The sequence below is a fragment of the Beta vulgaris genome, chromosome 5, assembly GCF_026745355.1.
Source record: "Beta vulgaris subsp. vulgaris cultivar EL10 chromosome 5, EL10.2, whole genome shotgun sequence".
In the NCBI taxonomy this organism is placed as follows: Eukaryota; Viridiplantae; Streptophyta; class Magnoliopsida; order Caryophyllales; family Amaranthaceae; genus Beta; species Beta vulgaris.
This window is the reverse complement of record NC_079206.1, coordinates 49,870,498-49,895,174: the sequence shown is the minus strand read 5'-3', so window position 1 is coordinate 49,895,174 and position 24,677 is coordinate 49,870,498. Positions and strand designations below refer to the sequence as shown.

At 36.6% G+C, this 24,677-nt stretch overlaps 2 protein-coding genes and 1 non-coding gene across 4 annotated transcripts; 1 reads left to right on the top strand and 2 right to left on the bottom strand.

The window, feature by feature from the left end:
- Window positions 1-866: 866 nt before the first annotated feature.
- Window positions 867-17,776, bottom strand: LOC104893902 (coiled-coil domain-containing protein SCD2). 2 transcript variants are annotated; one of them, XM_010680038.4, is made up of 17 exons: window positions 16,998-17,770; window positions 16,040-16,212; window positions 10,961-11,033; window positions 10,828-10,869; window positions 10,676-10,738; window positions 10,243-10,292; window positions 10,137-10,164; window positions 9,634-9,705; window positions 9,431-9,541; window positions 9,285-9,345; window positions 8,612-8,728; window positions 8,407-8,528; window positions 8,229-8,286; window positions 7,553-7,594; window positions 7,278-7,318; window positions 1,438-1,564; window positions 867-1,266 (listed from the first exon to the last, which is right to left on the bottom strand). In XM_010680038.4, exons 1-17 carry the CDS (start codon window positions 17,376-17,378, stop codon window positions 1,124-1,126), a joined length of 1,704 nt encoding a protein of 567 aa, XP_010678340.1. In that variant the 5' UTR covers window positions 17,379-17,770; the 3' UTR covers window positions 867-1,123. The 2 variants fall into 2 exon arrangements, 1 of the variants encoding a protein (XP_010678340.1); XR_007274232.2 differs by lacking the exon at window positions 7,278-7,318 and having other exon boundaries at window positions 1,154-1,266; window positions 16,998-17,776.
- A 3,311-nt stretch (window positions 17,777-21,087) lies between these two features.
- TRNAD-GUC (transfer RNA aspartic acid (anticodon GUC)) lies at window positions 21,088-21,159 on the top strand. The gene has a single exon. It is a non-coding gene; the product is annotated as a tRNA-Asp (tRNA).
- Window positions 21,160-21,304: 145 nt separating this feature from the next.
- LOC104893901 (acyl carrier protein 1, chloroplastic) lies at window positions 21,305-23,911 on the bottom strand. Its single transcript, XM_010680037.4, has 4 exons — window positions 23,661-23,911; window positions 22,356-22,448; window positions 22,125-22,247; window positions 21,305-21,659 (listed from the first exon to the last, which is right to left on the bottom strand). Exons 1-4 carry the CDS (start codon window positions 23,727-23,729, stop codon window positions 21,528-21,530), a joined length of 417 nt encoding a protein of 138 aa, XP_010678339.1. The 5' UTR covers window positions 23,730-23,911; the 3' UTR covers window positions 21,305-21,527.
- Between the last annotated feature and the right edge of the window lie 766 nt (window positions 23,912-24,677).

The window sequence follows — 24,677 nt, the reverse complement described above, 5'->3', positions numbered from 1 at the left end:
TATGTTAAAATGATATAGTGTATGTTAAAATGATATAGTGTATATTAAAATGATATAGTGTATGTTACAGTGATATAGTGTAGTTAAAATGATATAGTGTATATCAAAATGATATAGTGTATGTTACAGTGATATAGTGTGTGATATAGTGTGTGTTAAAATGATATAGTGTGTGTTACAATGATATAGTGTATGTTAAAGTGATATAGTGTGTGTTAAAGTGATATAGTGTGTGTTAAAGTGATATAGTGTATGTTATAATGATATAGTGTATCTGTGTATGTTAAAATGATATAGTGTATGTTAAAGTGATATAACGGGTCACGTGCCTGGACCTGATCCACACTATTTTTAGTGTGAACCGGGTCCACGTAAGTCGGATTGATTTTCTTAATTTTAGGTGCCAAAAAGAAAAGTCACCTTAATCAGGAAGAATTAATGGCAAATGCAATATTTAACCTACTTGACATTGTAGATGATCGCCTGTGCTACTGTTTAAGGTAGTCTTGAGTTTTAAGAAAATATAGGTGATTTCTCACAAAAAAATCCTTTTCACCTCACAATGATGCGACACATATAGAAGATGATGCATATGCATTTCAATGAACCAGGCATACTAGAATGTTCCTTTCATAACACTTAAAACGAGCAACAAAGGCGCCTCCTTCAATTCGAACCTCATAGAATCCAACTCGGAGCAACAAAATGCGTCACTCTGCTCCGTCTGCCCAAATAGTCTATAATCCAATTCCATATAAACTAACATGAAGAACAATTATATACAGGATAGATCATAAAACCAAAAGAAGTGACAACGAATCTACGGTAGAAGATCTACAATATAAGAGTACTTACAACAGAACCTATAATCGCAAAACCTATTGATTTCAAAATTTACTGAATTTCTCAAATTTTATACAGGAAACTTAATTACACACCAAATTTACAAGGATTCATATCAAGAGACTAACCACATACAGAATGCCACCAACCTCTACACTTGATTCTCAAAGGTATAGAACTCAGTGAACTGAACAAAAATGCCAGGCATTACATTTAAAATAACCAAGGAAAAGGGTGAAAATAGAATTAATTACCACACAGTATAGTCGCCCAAAGTCCATCATGTGGAATTCTCCGATTCAACGTCATGTTTGTGGCTGACAACTTCCATTGAAGGGGAATAATTCTCAATCTCTTTGCGAGATGTTTCCCAAAGTTGCTGTTCTAACCCAAGTTTGCGTAGCTCAATCAGACCACGTTCAACTGGGACATAAGTTAATCACGTCAAGGCACTTACAAATAATTTGTGTAAGAAGTTAAAAAAAAAAAACGATGGCAGATTTGAAACATAGACTCTCTAAATGATTGGGAAATATTCAACGCAATCTGACAGCAGCGGATATAACTTAAGAGACAGGTATAGAAAAAAAATACCATCAACTGCATCCTGCAATGCTGGAGACTGTCCACTTCGGCTGGTCCACAATTGAAGTTGCTCTTCAGCAATGTCTTCCTCGACTTGGTGATCTCTTGCTCTTTTCCAAAAATATGTGAGCCAAGCCTGCGGAATAAAAGATACTCTTTTAATTCTCAAATCCATGTCCACTAATAAGTTGCAGAAGAGAGGCGCTCAGGGGAGGGAACAATCCTGAATGTTGCACACCAGAACATACCTTCCTATCACCTAATTGGCATATTTACTACCTACGTAGCATGGAAACAGAGGAGTTTCCAAAACGGAAATGTAAAGAAACAGAAGAACCTCAAATTGTAGCCATTTTCGGTTTCATTAGCATAAAAAATGGCTGGATTTCCAGGATATAGACACAGGAATACCACAGATGTCTCTATCTTTCGTAGTTCACTACTTCTTGTGCGCGCAAAAATTAGAATGGTTACTTTGCCACAGAGATCACTAGTGAACGAATATGGGTGTAAGTGTTAGAAGTTGTGAGTGTGTAGGAGAAAAACGTAAAGAGTTTTTGGGGATTGAGAAAGGAAACGAGTAGACACAAAAGGTAACAAGAAAGTGAATGAAGAGAGGACACCATAGGAAAATGAAAAAGAATTGGGACTTCCATAGTAGGAAGTAGGAAAGCATGCAAGTTTTTGAGGAGCAAAGGGAGTAAAATAGTAGCCTATACATCCGTGGTCTTTCGATTATAAAAACGTAATCACTTGGACAGATCAAACAAAGTTTAATTTTGTATACAAGTCCAAGTGAAAGAATCTTGGCTGCTTTGGTTTCCCTGTCATCCAGCTTTGTTTCCCTGTCATCCCTGTGACCCTGTAAGCCTTTATTCTTAAGGTTTCATATTTCGTAAAACATCCGGGAAGTCTGGCTCAATGCTGTACATCTGCAAATTTGCAGCCACAGTATCCTTTTGGCGATAGTTTTCGTTATAGTGTGTTTGGTTAGCATTTGCAGAGAGAAAGAAAGGCGAGGCAAATAGTAACGACAAAAGGGGCTGAGGACACAAAACTAGTGAGCTTCCATTTTTCTTTCAAATCTTTCTAACAGTGGAGGGATGTGATTTATTAGTTATTACAAGGGAAGGAAATGGATCCCACCAATTACTTTCCCTTTCCCTTTCCCTTTCCTTCCTCTGTCATCATCCAAACAAGTGAAAATAAATTCCTCACTTTCCCTTCCCTGCCTTTGCCTCCTAATCTTCCTATCCAACAATTGTTATGTTATATCACAGAACTACAGGTAGTTCTGTGGTATTACACATACAATTCTTGAAGACAAAATAAAGAAAAAAATAGCATTCCGTTAATAAGTTGGGATAAAATTAGTTAACCAAAATCCCAAGGTGGGTTGGGCCTTCATAAAAGTCACCCTTTAAATGCAGCTTTTCTTGTTAAATTAGGTTGGATGCTGGTTACAGGTAATACTAGTTTGTGGCCTAATTTAATCAAAGAAAAAAACCTATCTCAAAAAACTCTGTTTGAATATAACCCCGATCCAAATGATTCCTTCATCTGAAAGAAAATTTTAGCGCAGCCCCATATCCTTAGGAAAGGAATTCATTGGAAATTTGGGAATGGAAAATCTACCCTCTTTTGGATTGGCAACTGGGTTCTAGATAACAGTCTGGCTAATATTCTCACAGCTAATATAGCTCAAAAGGATCCTAATCTCCTTGTTTCCAATTTTATTAAGCCATGTCATTCTTGGAACATTACCCTTCTTCAACAGTTTTACCATGTGCATTATTCCAAAAATTAAAGGGATCCCTATTTACCATGATACTCCAATGTGGGGTCCAACTCCTTCCGCTAATTCTCAGTAAAGTCACCACCTGGCTAGCTCATAATAATCCAGCCTCTCCCCCTTGGCCTTTCAAATGGATTTGGAATCTTACCCAAATTGCAAACTTTTCTCTACCACATCTGTTATAATAGTCTAGGGGTCCGCCATACTCTTTATACTTGTCATATCATCCCCACAGCACAATATCCTATCTACAATCAAGATAATGAACAATAGATCATTCTTCAAATGCTGTAAGGCCTCTATCATCTGGGAGGCTCCTCAAACGTTGGAATGGCTCTAGCTTAAATTACAGAAATACCCTTTATCGGTCTTACTTGATAAAGTTAAAAACTAACAAAACTATGCCTAAACTATCTTCCTTCTTTGGAGTTATTGGAAGGAAAGAATTGCGGTTATCTTCTCACAAGAGTCTTGGAATATCCATAAGATTCTCCATAGAAGTAAATTTGGTCATTTCAAATGGCATACAAGACTACATCTTGATCATCTTCACTCTCAAGGATATCTCTTAAAGGGAGCACTACCCCCTTCCCCTACTCCGCTCTCCTCAACTATCGTAGTTTCATGGTAGCCTCCACCTCCAAACTTCCTCAAAATCGATTTTGAGAGCTCCGTAAAGAGCAATTTTTCCGCGGCAGGATTCCTTATCAGAGATCACAATGGTCAACTACTCAACTTCTCCATGCCAAAACTTTGCACTTAGGTACAGCACCCGTGTTTGTGCCCGAAGCTTCTGCACTTCATCGTGGCATCATTTTTGCTACTCAACTCAACATCAACAATCTACTGATTGAAGGTGATAATCTTCTCGTCATCAATGCAATCAAAGGTATCCAGAATTCCATGGCAAATTCAATTATTCAAGATATACAAATTGTTCTGGAACAATTCCAATCTTGGCAAATTTCTCATGTCCACCGGAAGCTCACAGAGCAGTTGATTGGATTGCTAATGTTGGTCAACTTGTAGATTCTTCTTTTAGAATTGATATTTGTAATGATGTTGCTCTTTCTAAAATCCTTGTAACCGATGCATTAGGAATTCCCCTCGAGCGAGGGTCTCCTAATGCTTTTTCTTCTTACTATATATATATAAAAAAAATCATAGAACTACAGCTAGTTGCCTCTGTGACACAGCACCTGTTTCTTGGTTGACTTCCCCCACCCCCACCCCCCTAAACTTTATGATAAACGGTAGCAGTAATCATATCTTGGAATCAATTCCACTTTGTGTGTATAAATCAAAGGAGTGAAAGGTAAAGCAAGGAAGAGTTAGCTTGAAATTTTCCTTCTAAATCTTTCCGACGTTGGAAGGATTTGCTGTATAGAAAAGGGAAGAGAAAGAATCCTTCCTACTCCCCTCCCTTCCCTTCTTCTATGTTGTATCCAAACAAGAAAACATAATCCAATTGTTTTTCTTTCCTCCCTATTCCCCTACCTAAACACACTTATCTTTTTGGTGAAAAAACACAAACACACTTATGATTCAGAAGCAAAAGCTTTCTTGTCCATATAACATTACTTACACCAACCAAACCTCCCATGCGCTCACCCATGTGAGCGAGCAGAGCCCACCATAGACATCATTTGCTTGGCTAAGAATCTCTGAAGCATAAGTCTACAGCCTCAGACTTTGGTTCAGGATATCAATGAAGCTTCAAAAGAAGGCAACAGCTCCGGGACCATCACAATATGGGCCTTTGTGCAAGCGCATGGCCATATCAAGTCACATAATGAGCTCGAAGACATTTCAAGAGCAATTATATTTTCAATATTCTAGCTTCCTATAGGCATTTTCCCTATATCTCCAACGCAAAGGATTAGATCAATGCTGGGACATCTTAGTTTGGCAGCAAAACGGCATGGCCACATCAACTCACCTACTGAGCTCAAAGCCATTTGGGATCAGTTATGATTTACATTCTAGCTTCATATTTGCATTTCCCCTTATATCTACAAGGGAAAGGATTAGTTCAATGCCGGGGACATCTAAGTTTGGCAGCAAAATACCATCCGAAAAGTGAGGTGCAGCGACCTAAGACAGGCGGTAGCCGGTAGGAGGTGCGCCTCAAGGCACTTCACTGTGACTGCTTTTAGTAGAGGCATGGGAGAGGAGAGAGAGAGAGAGAGAGAGAGAGAAGGAGGGAGGGAGGGAGAGAGAGAGAGAGAGAGAGAGTATATCTGACTTGAAAAGTGTAAACCTCCAAAATATCTTCAAATTTAAACTTACCTCGGCTTAATTGAGCAATTTTAAGCAAAAGCCCTTGACTGATTGCAATAAGTTTTATCAAATGACCCTATTTCAAGCCCTAATGTGGCTTAAAAACCCTACATCTATAAGTTGGTAGCAATTGGTGGTCGTCAACTACTCAACTCCCTGGATATGAAAGAGAATTCCGGTGACTCATCTGCTATAAGTTGATAACATAGCTATCGAGGTCATTGTCAGTGAGCAATATTCAGTCATTCCCTCTCTCGCTCTCCTCTCTCTATCTCCCCACCCCTTCTCTCCCTCTTTAGTTCTTTCCTCTTTCTCGACAATCTGAGGGCCTTGAACTTCTACCTTAGTTTCCCTTATTCTTCTATATTGACATATGAGTTAGGAAAATGAAGGCAAAGGCGTGACTTTGTTGTTGATATCTACTCAAGGCTAAGAAACTAAGAGGGGACTTGTTCAGGTCCTTTTGACATGAGATAGCAAGATGAACTCCATCTTTCTCGTCACATGAGATCGATTCGATTCATTTGCTAGCGTTCATTACATTTTGATATTTAAAGTTGGCTGCCTCTCACGTTCATGGTTCCTTTCTTTGCGATGAGCTTAAACATCCTTCCTATTGCATCTGGTGCCGGCCTCACCACCTCAACCATCTTCCTTACCTCCATGCTAGGCTGCCATGGCACCTTACTCCAGTCTCCTTTTCCTTTCCACCTCCCCATCGCTCACCATAAATCAACTGCATCCTCAACCACCCCTACACCTGATTCGGACCCATATATCCTGGGCACTGTAGTGCTACATCCCCCCAGACCTTAGTCATCCCATCAAAACCACCTGTTACAATAACTTCTTGACCCAAAAGCGCCACAGATAGTATTTCCACCTTTCCTCCCTCTCCCTAGTCTATATCCTCTGGCCACACTGCCAAGCATGGAAGCCACTGTCTGAGGCACTGGATGATGCTAATACCATAGCTCAGAAATATAGGCCCACAGGGGGTGAAGGAGCTGAAATGAAGAGAGCAAAGTATCAAGGGAGAAAACCAAATGCAAAGAAAATATTTAACCTCTTTGCTTCCTTGCTGCTTATTCCCCCTCTTTCACACACACTGTTTCAACCAAACAGCTTTTGACAAGGGAATTCAGGTATCCACATTACCTTTGACTCTTGGATCAACAATAACAATTCCCAGCTTCCCTCACCAATTACCCCTTTTGCTCCACAAATTTAATTACATGTGCCATGGCTTGTCCAAGCCATCTGTAAATCTTGGTACATTTGCTAAGATTTAATACAAGCACATGGCATATCACCTTGAAAATCAATACCATCCTCCCGTATCTGAAAGGGAATAGAAATAGTGGCAACCAAGTCGATTAGTGTCAACTTCCAGTATATCATGATTGGTCCTAATATCCTTAGGCCTTAAACCCAAATTTTTGATATTCAATGATAATGTCTTTCCAAAGTAACCAGCTTAGCTTGTCTAAGAAGTGGCATAAGTTAATTAAAGTAATGTAACATAACCACGCTCAGCATTGCAAAATAAGATTGGAATTTGGAAATTGTGAAATGTGATTGGGAATTGCAGAATAAAGTCAATAGCAATTGAAGTACAATCTCAGTTCCACATGAATGATCGAGAATAATGTCTACATCAAAAAAGAAGTGCGTGATGAGCTCGTTAAAGAAAACTACTGTTAAAATCAAATCACTCAAATTTTAAAATATTCCATCCAAAGGTGGCACCACAAAAGGGTCCACTAATACATACCTCTTTAAAGAGAACATCATCTGACTCCTCTTGACTTAGTTCTGCAGTAAATTGAAATTTGGCTAAGTACAAAAGGACGAATATATAGAAAATATTACTGCATATGGAAAGTCAATCCACTGGGTTTGAGACCATGAATTATGCATAAAATTATAATTATTAGCACTTCCAACTAACATTTATGGCCTAGAATAATATGCAGGAACATACAGCTTCTGTGTATAATTTCGAGATATTTAACAAATATGATAAATGATCGATATAGATTCAGTTACCAAATGACTCCATGAACTTCGGATCACCCGCCACTTTGAAATCTGGAAAATAAACATTCAAGGACAAGATAAATGCATGTGCTACTTTATATCGATAAAAATAAGAAGAGAAACAGGCCCAAAACATAGAAGCTACAGCCTCATAATATTACATAAAGCAGATAGACATACCAATCCGAAATCAGTCAAAAACCTTACTAATCCAAATTTAAGCATTTCCCCATTCTTCATTATCATTTTATCCCCCCGCCCCCTCCCAACAAAGCCCAAAAGAAAACTTGAAAAACTTCTGATTGTGTAGGAACTTTACATTTACTTAATACTAAAACCCACAAGGTCCCGGGGTAAACTTGGCCAACATATGAATATGAAGAACATCAGTTATTGCCATAGTGTCAAAACAAGGCCGCATCATGTCGTATCGCCCATGTCGTAAAGGTTTTCAAATCTACCGAACCGGTATTACCTGCATCGTAAAGGTGTAAAAAAACTGCGTTTTAGGCGAGTTCTAGGGATATCTCATGGTCTAAGCTGATATTTGGCGGTACGACAACCGCATCATCCCCGTTCCCACATCACCGTAACTGTCGACCATGACCGAAACCGCATTTTCGAACTATGATTATTGCTAAGAAACACAAAGTCATAAGCTCATTAAAAGACAAGTATTGCAAACCTCGGACTAAATTCGGGCGTCTTTTCTGTGCCATTGACAGTGCAACTGCATCCTCAATCTGAATTAAAAAGGTTACATACATCACACACATCAACAACAATAATAATCTCTAAAAGAGAATTACAAAAAAAATATCTGTAGTTCACCAGTAAAACTAACATTGAAGTTGGAAACAAACCTTCAAGGAAGCCATTTCCCTTAAACCCATTTCTACTGAAAGCATAGTTTCAATGTTTCCTTCTGCAGAATGATCACTGGTATCTCGGCCAGACTTGCTCCATCTACTTGAATTACTCTCGTCTGCTTTATGTCATGAAAGAAATAAGATACCACTGGTCATTTTTAAATAGCACGAAAATTTAATAGGAGGAGTACCAACTAGCCTTTGTTTAAGGAATCCTCCTTGGCCTTCTGTCCTGCAGATATAACAACTTCAAATGGAAGAGGAGCATATCTAGACCAATGTTCATACTTGGACCCTGCTATATCAGCACAAATGCCTGCAACATTAGAAAAATAAGTCAACTTTAAATGTATAAGACATCCTTATAATTCAGCAACCACGCTATTCTCTCCTTCCCAAAACAAAACAAAATCGAAAAAAAAGAAGCAAAAATGCATTCAGCAAGCAGAAGCAATAGCTGGCAGAATTCTTACTCAGCAGTATCCAAATTACTCAAAGAAAACAAAGAAGACGAGAGAAGCAGGAGCTCTGCCCAGTTCCTATCTAACAGGAACTATTTCTTTGTTCATATCCACAAACACAATGGTATATTAAATTTAAAAAGTAGTATAATTGCCTATAACACATCTAATATAACCAAAAGATGGTGTTTATATATTGTTTGTCATATACTTCTCTTATAATTCAATAATACACCTTCATGAATTAATATACTATCAAAAGCTGATATGAACAAAGATTGTTCATTTGAAAATAGGAACCTGGCATTTCTCAAGTAAAATTTTTAAGCTTGAAGGCACCCCTGCTGCCCAACACTTCTAGTAATTTAGTACCAATTGCTCCATACAAAGAAGACAGAGAAGGATCCATACCATACTGAACAGCCAGGCCCCAATAACGGGCAAGCCAGCACCTCTTAAGAACTACTTCCTCCTACATGATTGAGGAAGCTTGTCAATTTCTGTTCACCCTTTTTTAAACATGTATTGAATGTGAAACACAATGGAACAAAACAAACCATCTCTTCCTGGGTCAAAACCATTCTCTTAGTCATGGTGCGCATAGATTTTGCCTCAGACTCAGCTTCTTGAAGCTTGTCCATAGTTGTTGCAGCCTCCATCCTTAGGTTCTAATAACATAAAGTATGATAAGGTAGATTTATCAGAATATAGGTACAGCTCACCAGCACGATATCACAAACTTTGCAAACTACATTTGTACCTCAATTTCTGAATGTAAGGTCTCCATTTCCTCTTTGCCTTCCCTACGTTGCTTTGCAGCCACAAGGGCAGCCTACCAAACAGAATTGATTTTTTATCAGAGTCTCAGCAGATGCGCATAGGAATTCATGATATAGCCTAGTACAAGATAGCCATGAAGGAGTGTGTCTCCTGAACTGCGTCTTGCAACACCTGCATGCTTCTGTGAGTCTTGAATGAAATAGGAAGAGGAAGACCCTCTGAATCTAGCTTCTATGGCTATCTGGTGGCAGAACCCTTGCCTACCATCCATCACATGACTCCATGACTTTTCAACAAATGTCCTTAGAAGGTGTATTATTGGATATCTTTCAGCTTCTATCAAGAGGACCGTTGATCTGCCCTCTTTTTTTCTCAGACTCTTATTTAATATATGAAAAAAAAAAAACTTTCCAACACGACACCCAAGGAAAATTTTGGTAAAATAAAAGATAATATTAGTGCGACAACAGAACCTATACACACCTCCCTTTGACGTAATGCTGCTTCCTTCCTGTAAAGAATCACAATGAGTTTAAGCAACACGATCATTGGTGAAGACTGAAGAGCACGTAATCAGGAATAAAATTACCTGCTCAACAATTTAGCTTCCAGAGATAAACCTTCACCCATAGATGCAACCTGTCAGTAGTCAGTACAAACAAATCACTATGTTATTAACCACAACATTTCATCCAAAATATAGTCATATTACACCGTGATGTTCGATCACCTAAAGAGTATTGACCAGCACATACAAGTCAAAAGACAGATATAATAGCAACAATATACACCAACATGGGACCAATTCTATAAGAGATGAATGGGACATAATTTCCCAAATTATAGTAAAATACCAAAGATGTGGATTATAACATTTGTCCATGGAATAGATGTGAAATGTTACACTTTAAAATAGGTCAGAGACTATTGAAAAAAATATAGGGAAGACAACATTATTAAGAATCCACCTTACCAATACAAGTGGTGCAAACAGAAGAATTATACCTAGCAAGGATACGCACCTGTCTTTCAAGTTCTTTTGCTCTGGCCTCCGCTTCTTCACGTTTTCTTTCAGCCTCTCGGAGCTGTAATAAGCACATGGATCCTTAATTTCTGGACCAGCAACAATAAAGCATTTAATTAATATTCTTCCTTCTAACTGCGGGCACTTTACCTGTTCAAGGACATTTTCATTCTCTTGTTGCAGCATATCCAACTGCAGTAAGAGGACATAAAAGTTATGCAAAATCCACAAAATTGACTGACAAACAAAGAGCCCAATGGATCATCATTGCTGAGTCACATACTTCATCGAGAAGAGCAGCATCTTCTGGCCCACTTCCTGGATCTTTCAAATTGAGATGACCTAAATCCGGAAACCTGATTATTTCACAATCAAAATATTGAGCAGTAGTTTGAAATATGTGGCAAACAATGTAACTTATCTCCTAGAAGCAAAGAAAAAGGAAGAACAGAAGAAGACACAGAAAAATAACTACCACAATTCAGTACCACACACCAATTCCCGCAGGGTCCAAGAACTAGAAGTATATATGCACTGCTGTATCAGTTACCCCTTAAGGGTCTAGAAGACGTGATAGAGATATGAAAAGAAACTAAAAAAGATCAGAAAAGGTAACAACACATCCATATATGAGATCCATTTCACAAAGATTTACCCACTTTCCTTTTTGGGCCTTTTCACAAAGAGTTACTCACTTTCCTTTTTGGACAGTTTCACAAAGATTTACTCACTTTTTTTTTTAGGCCAGATTTCAGAAAGATTTACTATACTTTCAGCCGATTTGGGTAATGGAAGTATGGAACCCACCACTTATTCTCATTCCTCCCATCTAATCTCACATGCCTAAATTTTTTGCTCTCCTCTATCTACCCTTTTCTCTTCTTCCACCAATTTTCCAATTGGTTCCTTGGTTTTGGTGAAAGGCGAAGTGAGTATATCAAAGTGAAACGAAGGGAGTACTATTTTGGAATGAGAGTCAAGAGAGATGGAATTGATTGGTGTTGATGAGTTAATTACATCCACTTTTGAGTTCCTATGTACAGAGATTCTAGAAATGGAGAAAACGCTTGAAGAAATTATAAAACTGAGAACTCTACATCCTTAGTACAACGATGCCTCATAAAACTAAATGCAATTAACATAAATGCCAATGTATAATCTCTACCAGGTCCCAGAAGCCCAAAGTATTAAGGTTTTGGGAGTAGGGATAGAGATACTGACAACTTGATAAACTAGGTTGCTTTTCATTTATACCATTGGAATACTATCCATTTGGCAGCAATAGTCAGTCTTATAAGTATGAGGTGGAATGTAGGTTTCATACCCACTTTTACTCATGGAAAAAGGGAGTGAGACTATTAGGAGAAGTGAGAGTTAGAACGTCATGGCTTCATTACCTATATTTTCAAGCACATTTGATGGGTGCCTGGTCCGAAAGTAAAACGTGAGTTACAAGCTTATTACACCCATCATCTTATAACGCCTTGTGTTGTCATCCATCAGGAGTCAGGACCATCATCATCAATGTCAACCTATGAACCAATAAGCCGTTCCCAGTAACTTGTGACCACATATGATGCATAAAAAAACGGTTGGGGAGAGCCACTTAAAATTTCTGATTTCTGAAGCACTAAATGACTAGATTAGGCAACACTCTGGATTAAAAATTTCTTATGCAGAATAGCAACACATGTGAGTGATTTAGTATAAACAGGGAAGTGGTTTCTTTCTGAGGGAAATAAATAAATAAATAAAGGAATGGTGAATGGAACCCTAAATTGAAATTCTAGCCCTTCAAACATTGCTTTTCACCTTTACGTAAAGTTATACTGGTTTACCAAGTGTCTATAGACAAAGTCAGCCATAATTAAAAAAAACATAACTCTTCTTAGTTCTTATTACATTGTTAAGAATTTATTACATCTGTTGTTCTATTGCTCTTTTTCCTCAGATTCTATTGTCTTCCTCAAGTGCTCCCGCCAAGACCAGAGATATAAGGGCATGTGATTGTCTTAATCTAATAAAAATGTCTAAAGCTCCCTGGTCCATCCGTCAGCAAATGAAATCAAAAACGAACTCCCAACTTTTACTCCTTCCTAACATTGAACAAAAGGCTTATATTATAATTTCACAGCACCCTATAAAATGTCTATGTACGTGTCTGCCTGCTTTTAATGATGCTCAGAGCCAAATTCCTCTCATCAATCCTTCAACAGACCAAAACGTTTCACTCCTTACCACCCAAATATATAGAAAAAGTAAAAGTTCAAATTGCATCTCTCAGCTTCATTATCTTTGTAAAAATGGGGAAAAGGACAGCATCAACCATTGTTCATTCTGAAGGCTAGTCTCTCAGCGCTTTTTCTAAGGGTTCGCCTGCCCAATTGTATGTTTTTGTATCCTATTTATTAGAAAATGGTGAATTGGTTTCCAAAAGAGAAGTATTTTTGATATGGAAGTAGTAAAAGAAGCTTAATTGAATTTTAAAAAGATAATATTGAAATAATTGATTGGTTTCTCTACTTATTATGTCGACAGTGTCTCTTTGATGATTTCGAGGGTTGCAATGCTAATTTCAGTTTTATTCGAGGGGTGATGTGGAGTAAAATCAGCAGGTTTAGTTCTCTTGATATAATGTGTGTATAGACACGAATTGGGCGAATTTGGGCATGGTTATTACATATAGACAATCCTGTACCTTGTTTAATCACTGTAGGGTGCCGCACTACAGATCAGGTCACGAGGAATCTCTAAAGACTCTTTAGTGTACACCACAGAGGAAATTAGAGAAAGAGAGCAATGAAAGAAGAGCAATCACAATGGAAGAAACCAAAGCATAATATGAGTTGAAACCTTGAGGCTATTTACAATTTTCCTCTGTTTATGTGTGAGTTTTTTTTTTTTTTTGAGTGGATGTGTGAGTCTAACTTAAAAGCACGATAAACCTTGATTTTGGTGAGTGAAACCAGACTAGAGACCCTTGGATTAGGAGTTTGAAACCTAATTTAAGTTCAGGCCCGGCCCTGTGCCGGTCCAGAGTGGGACTCAGCACAGGGCCTCATAATTAATGAGGACCCAAACTAAAAAAAAAAAACAGTGAAGCCCAAAATACAGGACACCATAGCACAGGCTGCACAATACACTTTATTTGCACCGTACCCAGATTTCTCTCTCCTTTGTTTTTCTCTCTCTCCTTACTTTTCTCCTTAATAGATGCACTTTCTCCTCCTTACTTTTCTAAACCACTAGACTTGCTCTCTCAACCAAAAATGAGAAATCTGTAATACCAGGCTTACTGCTTACACGCAATAAAGTACTAAGAAGATACAAAATTCACATCAACGAGAAAAAGTAAATTTGTCTACTTCTTCTGAGGAGGTAGAATTGGAAAATGGTGCGGGTTTTGTTGACACCCATGATGTTATTTCTTCAAAAAAAAATTAGATTGACTCTTGAATTTGATGGGAAGGATGAAAATAATGATGCCCGGATAGTTGGTTTTAGCTCAAAAGATCAGGAATTAGAAAGGGGGAAAGGGTTAGTAGTGAAGGAGTTTCTGAGATTGATTTTGAGAAATTGAAAAATGTGGTGTCTTTGCTTTTGAGAAATTGAAAAATGTGGTGTCTTTGCTTCAGAATGATTTAGACAGGTCTTTCGAATCGAGTCTTGATGGTATGCTTTTGACATTGAATGAGGACAATGGCGGATCTTGACTAACTATTTAACAGGGGCCAAGTTGATAAATTAAAAATTTTAGTGTAAAATTTTAAATAATGAATAAAAACACTAATACACACCAAAACATAAATATGCTATTATTAATGGCTACAAAGGCCTTGTAGCTAATGTAATAAATCAAGATCTCAAAAGTGCAATTTTTAAGAAATTATTTCTATTTATTTGTTTGACCATTATGAAATCTTCAAGAAATTGAGTAATTTTTTAAGAAATTGAAGGTATAGTTCATTAGCAACTAAATAAATTACTCGAGTAAAAAAAACAATATAAATTACCAAATTGCTTTCTTAAGTCAAAAAAAAGAGATAAACTTATATTTTATGATTGTGAGGAATAAGTTCGAGGAAATAAAAAGTACTATTATAGTTAGATAAAAAAGGAATTTTTTTAGAGAAGAAGAATAGAAGATAGCACAATCAATGGAATATTTTTTCTAAATTAAGCAAATTGATATAAGCCAAAGATAAAGGGGAAGAAGAAAGAAGTAAAAGAAAAAAGAGAAGCATCTAAAATGAAGAAAAACAAAAAAGTCCAAATGTAATGATGAAAGGTTCGGACTTGCAACCTTAAGTGCTCAAACTTTCTTTTACACCTTGCTTCAAGGCCACTGTGCCACATTTTGTTTTGTGACATGAACTGCATTTTGCTTAATTTATCTTATACAGTTATGGGGGGCCAAGCCTCCACTTGCCCCTTCTATAATCCGCCACTAGATGAGGAGTTTGTTGTGAGAGTGCCCCTAACCCCCACTTGTTCCCGGGGATCATTTGATTAGGTTTTTCAAATGGGTTTCGAGTCGAAATGATTTTAAAGTGTCGATTGTGGTTTTAAGTGAGCTTGCTCGTGCTATCTACAATGATCCTGGACTTAAAAGGATTGATGTTTATACTCTCTAAATTTAAATCTAAAAATTCAGAAATTTAGGTAATTGTATTTTGCTTAGTTTAATTTTATTTATTAAACTCACTTGAAATTCTAACTCTTGCTTGTTGATGTTGGTGTATGTTAATTTCTGTTTTATAGATGGCACTTTATTTTTGTAGTATTTTGGGGAAATCATATTGGTTGTTGATTTCATCTTTTGTATTTGAAAAGAGAAGTAGCAATATAAAGTGAGAGAAGTTAGAGTCCATATTTGACAAGAGGGAGTCCAGATTTTAGTGTTAAAATCCACATCGTTCGGGCAGGGGCAGTTTAAGTTCAGTTAATTTGTTTAGTGAGTGAAGTTCAATCAATTCAGCCTAAAACCCTCATAATTTGAAGCAAAGGTGAGCGAAATCTTGGAATTTGAGATAGAACCTTTAGTTTTCTTGCAAATGAGTGAAGGGTGTGAGAATCTAAGTTAGTATTCATCCGGATGCATATCAGGAAAAACCTAAGCTCACATGTGATGTTAATGTTGATGTTTCACCCTTCGTTCCATCTCAACACTTCCAACCAGCACAAGTTTAGAAAGTAGACCGTGAGCCAATGCATATATAGCAACACTGTTTTGTAATTACCAAGTCATTTTTGTATTTCTCACAAAAATTCCTCATCGATTTCTTGCATCATAAAAAGCCTAGTATAAAGCATAAAAAAATATAGACATCAAAGAGAAATCAAAGAGTATGTGCAAATTCACCTTTTATCTGCTCTTGTCTTGGGAGTGGGAAGGTCTATCGGTGGGATCGCAGCAGGAGTCTTTATAGCCACTTTAGAAGATTGTGAAACCGCAGAATGGCGAAATGTCGCTGACCTTCCAGCTGATGCTGAACGTACAGAATGTGTGTTGTGATCTACATAGTTCCTACCTAACTAATTCAAACATAAAAAAAATCTCAACCCTCAGTTTTCCTTCCAATCTAATTTTAAAATCGCTTTGACCTATCGAAAAACAGGAATATCCTCAGGAAATCAAAACAAAATGAATGAACAAACATCAATAAAGTATCTAATCAGTCACTAGTTTAATATCATCACAATTCAGCACAATTGACACTTCAACACTCAGTTTCCTACTCCAATCTATTTCTAAAATCGCTTCAAACTATCGAATAACAATGTACTTTGTGATCTAAATAGTTCCTACCTAACTATTCAAACATCAAAATAATAAGTCCACTAATTTAGTATCATCACAATCTAACACAATTGACACTTCAACACTCAGTTTCCTACTCCAATCTAATTATAAATTCGCTTCAAACTATCAAAAAACAGGAATATCCTCGGCAAATCAAAACAGCATGAATGACAAACATCAAAAAAATTATCTAATCAGTCACTAATTTAACATCATCACAATTCACCACAATTGACACTTCAACACTCAGTTACCTACTCCAATCTAATTATAAATTCGCTTCAAACTATCAAAAAAACAGGAATATCCTCAGCAAATCAAAACAACATGAATGACAAACATCAAAAAAATTATCTAATCAGTCACTAATTTAACATCACAACAATTCACCACAATTGACACTTCAACACTCGGTTTTCTACTCCAATCTAATTATAAGAAGCGAAAAACAGGAATATCCTGAGCAAATCAAAAGAAAATGAATGAGAAACGCAAGACAATGAAGGAATGAAAGTACCGCAGGCGACGGAGCGCGGTTGGAAGGGCGGGCAGGGGAGAGAGCAGGTAACTGAGAATGAAAGCCATTGGTAGAATTCTTAGCCTTTGGAACGAAAGACGGAGGAGGAGCACCAAAGCGCAATCCAAGATCAGTATGATCATCATTATCATCGTCGTCGTCATCATCATCGGTAGCAGTTTGAGTAGCCATAACCTGAGCCAATCTCCGAGCAGCGGCTTTAGCAGCGACGTTCTGAGTACGCTTAACTGTTGAGTAACCGGTGCCGAGGCGAGAGCTAGGGTGAGCTGGTGACATCGCCGGTGATACTGAATCGGTGCTGCTAGAGTTGCTGCTCCACTGCCTTGTATACACCGGACTTAGCGCTCTTCTCCGATCCATCTCTAACTCTCTCTAGTTTGTGTTTCTCTCTCCAAGATTTGAAATTTGAGTTGAGGTTGAATTGAATTGAAGATTTGAAGTTGGAGTGCGAAGATATAGAGGTTTAATTAGAGTAGCAGATCTCTGGGGTTGCAATAAAAGCGGGAGGAGAGAGAAAGAGAGATGGCGTCGATGAGAAATTACGCGGCCGGGATGGAGAGATTTCCGGTTGACTGAGGTGGAGATGAATGAATATGTATATTTCCTAGGTGAAGATAATTAATTAAGAAATACAAATGGATTTGAAGAATTAATATAATCCTAGATTTTGGCCGATGAACACGAGAACGAGCTTTGTGTACTGTGGAATGAGGTGACGTGGATTTGCGCGGATGAATATCTCACTCTTTCTTCTCTTCCTTTTTTGTCTCCCTTCTTTTTTTCCGTTGAAACAAAAATGATACCCCATAATAATAGTGTTACCTTGTGCCAAACCACCAGATTGGTGAAAAAAAAGAGAGGTTTCTAACAAATTAGGGTAAAAGAAAGTACTAAATCACATATTGCTTAGGAACGTAAACTGGTAACAAAAGAAGAAAACTTATCTGACAGCTGTGGCGTGAAATAATTATTACTTTAAAGTTGAATTTGCCTCGTAACAACACACGTACTCACAACAATCAACCTCCAAGGATACACCGGTTCTACCTTTTAGGTGTTGACTAGAAAAGAGGAGAATTAAAGAGAGGAGAAATTGTATTTTCGTGTTTTTTCTCCCTCCCAAGAAATACTAGAACACTGGTATATATAGGAAAAATGGAGAGTCAAACGTGATCAGATCAAGGTAAAAAACGTGGAGAAAACAGTCCATAAATGGAAAAGTTAATGACTGCAAATCAAGAGAGAAATTAGGAAAAAACGGTATCTGATTAAAAAACAGTCCTTAAATGCTGACAAATAATTGACCCAAAAAGATAAGTAAGTTAAGTTTATTCCCCATGGCCCATGCGGGCGCGCGTGTGGTAACAATATATCACCACATACCCACTAAAAGTCTCATTGCTACTCTACCCAAAGGGTTAAGGAAGAGTAATAGTTATAAACTTTCTATTCTTTTAATATGGGACAAAAGATAAAAGGACTCTTTATATTCTTTTGAATTAAACTTAGAGTTTCTATTATAAACTCCAACATATTGGTATAAGAAATCGAGACATTTGAATAAATTGGTATAAAAAAACCAGTATTAGTGTTATGCAGATATAAATTTTGTTAGATGTAACTTTTTTCAACTGGATTTGACTTAAACTCAAATGCTTAAGTTTAATCTAGTGGTAAAAAATTAGATATGTCAAATATCTAGCTCTATATGATGTTGAGACTGTTTTTCTCTTTATATACCAATATGTTAGTTTAGCCATTTACCTTATTGAGAAACGTAAATTCAACTGATAAGCTTTTGGGTTGTTATCAATTGTTGTTTTTACGAATATTATAGATGTGAGAGGACTTGGACTATGCTTTCCTCTACTCATTTTGGTGAATTCATTTTTGTATAACTTAACTTTATTTTATTGGAACTTATGTTAATAAGTTGAGAGAACAAATTCTTAGTTGGATATCAATATCAATCTCTATTCTATATGGGAAGAGAGGGGGACACCAAAATACAGAAACCCCATTTTTCCCTCACTATTGTAAATTACCAAAAAAAATAAAATAAAAAAGAAAATGAAAACCAGGAAGCAACCAACTTCTGATTTTTTAAAAACCCAATAAACCTTAGAATTTACAATCAAAAAATAAAAATAATTTAAAAAAATTTAAAATCCCTAAAATAGTGGGAGATAAGGAAGCAACCAACTTCTGAAGTTTTTAAAACCCAATTAACCGTATAATTTACCATCAAATTATCAAAACATTTTTTAAAAAAAAATTAAAATCCCTTAAATAGTGGGAGAAACTCCCATGACTAACCATCAAATCTAATATCAATTTTCAACTTTCAAAAACAGTAAAATGCTCCAAAATTGTTGAAAGTTCTTCATATCCTCTTCTCCATTATGTGCAAACAAAAGACAACACTATCAACTCTCAATGGAAAAAATAATTCAAAAGGTAATGCTTTTCTAATTTACTTTGTTCTTCAAAAAGTACTATTTTTTTCATAATTTGATACATTTATTGGTATGCTTATATTCAACGGTGATTACTGTTTCCATCTCAAAAAAAATTGTTACCATTTTTCTCAACATCAAACTTATCTCTTGCTTATTCTTTAATGTGACTACTGTTGATTTGTTTTTTAACCAAGTGACAAGTAAAACTAGATAGAGTGATTTTATAAATAAATATAGAAATGAAGTTATCAACATATGTATTAATAAGGATTATAAATTACTATATGTTAGAATTAGGTTGATGTAAAAAATAATGATGTATTTTAATCTACCTTCACATTCGCATGTGAGAAATATTGGACAAAGAAACTACATTGCTAAATTGTATACATTATTACACCGTTGAGTGTTGACTATGAATATGTTCTTCTTTAGGAAAATTTTGTAAATAATTTTTCTATAATAATACTAAATGAAATTCCGCAATTAAATTAATTTTGATAGCGATTTTGCACGCATAGCGTGTATATCAGGCTAGTATATATTATTAAAACGCGTAAGAAAGAACTGCACCCTATCATATGTCACCCTTCCCCTCTCTCTCAAGCACTGACATGGCGCTATTGTCGTCCATAGAGTGGCATCTTTTCATTACCAAAGTGTCATCTCATTGTAACCCAAAAAGTTGTGCAGAACACTCTGAACAAACTTTCAGTTATCTTATTCTCCCTTCTTATATCGATTATAAACTGTATTCTTATACATAACGATACATGTTTTATCACGCATCATGTATTCATGTGCATACAAAACTAGTTATATTTTTTTTAAAAATGCAAACACCCGGTTCTTCTTATTCTCCCTTCAATAATGATCATAAATTGTATTATTATACATAACAGTGTATGTTTTATAACGTATCGTGTGCATACAAGACTAGTTATATCGAGAGTCCTAAGACAAAAAATTTTGTTATATTGAGACCGAGGTGCGGTACGTATACATACCAGAGTCGGAGGACCGAACTCCAAACCGAGATTCCAGTCGGCATCATCGTTGTACACAATATCGTCTGCGGTAGTTTGATTAGTAGCAATAACCTGAGCTAAACGCCTTCGAGCTGCTGATATTTCCACCACTTTCCGAGTTCGTCTCGAGTTGCCGAAATCGGAGCTACCACGGCGGTGACCTGGCATTACTGCCGCGGGTGATCGGAACTCCTGATCATCGCCACTGGAATAATTCATACCTTGGGACAATGGTATATGTGGAGAGAGATAAAGAGAAGTCCAAATACACAAGGAACCGATTTCTTGTTGATAAACTACTCTAACAAAGGTTGAGAATTGTTCCAGTTCTTGACTAGGTGTAGATTATGCTTTTTTTTTAAATAAAAATCTTTTCTTGTTTAAGAAATTTTCGTCAATGTATACATTGGCTTCTGGATGAACTTTCTTATACAATGCAGTGATCAAACAAAAACTTGAATGGTCAGTCTCATATAGTATAATACATTGCTTCTCAATTTGAAGAACGACTAGTCAATAGGTAACCAGCTGGACATAATGTTAATTACAAAAGCAGGTATTAATAAATTACATTAATAAGCTGTCGTTGTAGTATAGTGGTAAGTATTCCCGCCTGTCACGCGGGTGACCCGGGTTCGATCCCCGGCAACGGCGTTTTTTCTTTTGCTGTTTTTTTTTTTTGCGGGTTTTTTTTTTGCGGGGTTAAGCAGAAACCAAAGTTTTGTCTTTTAGAAATGTCGTTGAAACAAAGGAAACCAAAGTTTTTGTCTTCTATATATGCCATTGAAACAAAGGAAAATGTCTAATAAGAATATTTAACATCAAAAACTTTCTTAGCTAACGAAGTCGCTTACATATTCAACAAACAATAAAGTCCAAAAAAGGCAAGAAATCGAAATTGAATCAATAATTGGATAAGATAAAGAAAAAAGCCTTGAAAGAGAAACAAGAATCTCTAGCCAGCCTGCCCATTTAGTAAGTAGTAAAATGGTTGAAGGATAAATTTGAAGAGAAAGATTGTTCTATGCAGCTGTTTTCTTCTCAAGGAGCATCTCAATAACGTCGGCGGCTTGTTGGATGGTTGATATATCTTGAGCCTTGTCTTCGTCCACATTGATACCGAACTCTTCCTCCAGGTTCATCACTATCTCAACCTGTCCAATGCCCACAAAAATTAATTAACTTATTAACGTAGACAAACCTTGTGTTCTACTGTTTTGACACTCAACTATACATTCTAGATTTTGCCTATTTGCTACTAAAACCGCAGATGTACATCTGATTTTATCTAGAGGTAAAGGAAGGCACAAGAGTAACATGTTGTGCGTGTCAGCGTGTGCCAATAGTAACCCTCCTAATAAATAATTTTGTTTAAGGGATTAGCACATAAGTGTGCCTGAATCAAGGCACACTAGACACTTTGTTGGGTCACATACGCTAGCATCTGACATGCCACGCGTATGTTCTGCACCTGTCGCACGTGCAACTCACAAGTTGCGCGTGTGATACACCCACGACCAATGAGCACATAATGGCAGTGTTGTGCACGACGATGCCCACAGCACATATACCGTACAGGTGCTTCATAAACAACTTGAAAAGGAAAAAAAAGGACATACCGTGTCCAAGGAATCAGCACCAAGTTTACTGAACTCAGAATCAGCAGTGACCTGAATGTCAGCTCCCAAAGCCAATTTTTCCCTTACAATTTCGCATACTTTATCAACTGTCTCTTTCTTTGCCTGCCAACCAATTTCATAATAAGTATTCATAGAAGTCTCACAGAGATACAACCATGCCAATTGGCAGATATGATGTATTTAATCAATGAGAATGACAAAGTAACATACAGCACAGATCAACAGACGACGGGAAGTTCTGAGTGTTGGGAGACTGCGTTTGCCCCAATCCAGGGACACTATACTTGAAAGTCTTCCACTCCCCTGCATTTTTTTTGTAAAATGGATGCATAACATTAATATCTGAGATTTCAATCTCTTGAAAGTAGTTTTAAAATGTTGCACGACAATGAGAAAGGGTAAACAAAATTATATCTAAGGTATCTTTGCACAATCACAAATGCCATCGTGCACAGTATACTTCTAAGTTCTAAAGGTACGGATCACAGTTGTGTTTGAATCTGATTAGCGTCTAACTCGATCCACATGAATAATTTGGTTTCGAATTTGAAAAAAATACAAACTCTAATTACTATACCACCTCCTCAATTGATAGATTAAATAACTCAGTAACAATACAATATGGATAATTTGAAAAGAGAGATGACATAATACATCATCAATTGCCATATATTCCTTTTCTAGTTTTATATACTTCAGTTAGTTGCTATATCTCATCTACTCATTCTGAAGTAATAACATGATAAACTTTTTTCCTGCATCTATCTCCTTAATAGAGGGGATACATCTTCAAGTTACGATTTCCTCTTTAGGTGTTTGTGGCAACTAGATTAAGGGGGTGTTTGGTATAAATAGTGTAAATGAAACGGAAAGGATTTTAATAAGAAGGGTAAAGGATAATAATAATAAGCGTTACCCCTATTTTGTGTTTGGTATAATGGTGGAATGGGAACAATATGAGAAGATTATGATTGAGGAAGGAAATGGATTTTGTTTCCACTAGTTTAACAAGGGTAACAAATGGGAGGATTGTGTTACCCTTTGAAAATGGTTTTTGTTTCTTATAACGCATATCAAACAACTAGAAATGAAAACACTTACTGTAATCCGTTTCCAACATAAAAAAATTTCATACCAAACATCCCTCCAAAGGGTTACATGTCGTCAAAACCTGATAGCTTAGGGACATCAATATTCAATCATATCTTATACTACTAAAACTCCATAACTCGTATTCGACAAGGGTACACATTCAAGTGTCTTATGTTGCAATGTTGGCCAAAAATAAAATGTTGAAATGCTCATACTCGTGTTGGACTTAACAACCAATGGAATTTAAAAGAAAATGAATAGTCCAAGTAATATAATGTCCAAAATCTCGAAGTTGCAGCATATATATACATTACACAGATGTAACATAAAATACGTGCATACATTACATATCCTGCATTATCCAAGAGAGAAAAAAACAGAATGCAACAAAATTGAAAAAGAAATAGCAATGGAGTTTTTTACCTGGCTAATTTTATGAAGTGAGGAGGACAAAGGCTGGAACCTAACAGTTGTCGCAGACAAGGAAGCCATGGCTGTTAGAGAGAGAGAGAGAGTGAGTGGGCAAGCTTATCCTGAGTAGAAAACTAGAAAAGAAAGTGAAGATATATCATATAACCAATTTTAGGCACAATAAAGAAAAACTAGTATGAAAATTGTGCCAAAAAACGCACAAGAAGTACTCTTTGTAATAGGAGGATTTTGGCTAAGCCTATGAGTGGTGGACATTTGCTCTTGCATCAAAGCCTATCTGATACACTGTGTATTGCGTGCATTTTTCTTTTGATGGGCCCTTGAGCAAATTGCAATCTTTGTTCCATGACTTCCATCATAAGAAGCACAAGATGGAGAAGGTAACTGTTTCTCAGTGACTAATGGATTTACTCAATGGGCCAGTTCAGTTCTACTTCACTCTAGCCCAATTTGACAATATTCACGATTTGGCTTTTTAGTAGGAGTGTTCATAAATCATAACCGAGTATTCGGCTGTTATTTCACTAAGAATAATACAAGAGGGGGGTGAATTGTATTTGTCAGAACCTAACTTTTTGCGGATTTATAAAACTTAAACAAAGAAACAAACTAAAGAACACAAGGGATGTTTACGAAGAAAAAACTTCTTGGGCCCAACAAGAAAAAACAACCTCGATTACTACGGATTTTAAACACTATACTTCTACAAATTAGGCCAAACAACTTTTACAACCTAATTTTACTCACGGCCCGCACCTTAAGTTTTTTAAACTGAAGTTCCTGAACAATGTTCCCGTAACAGCTGTTTCTCTCAACTTCACTTGAAGTTGACTAACTTTAACTCGTTTTACTCAAGCCTTTATCTCTTATAAGACTTCACTCAAAATCCCCTTATCCCAAAGCCAAAATACAATAATCAATAAACTTCATGGAATTAGAGTAAGAAGGTAAAGAATATGAAGGCACTGATACTTTACTTAGTTAAACTCACTAAATCACTTGGTCAGA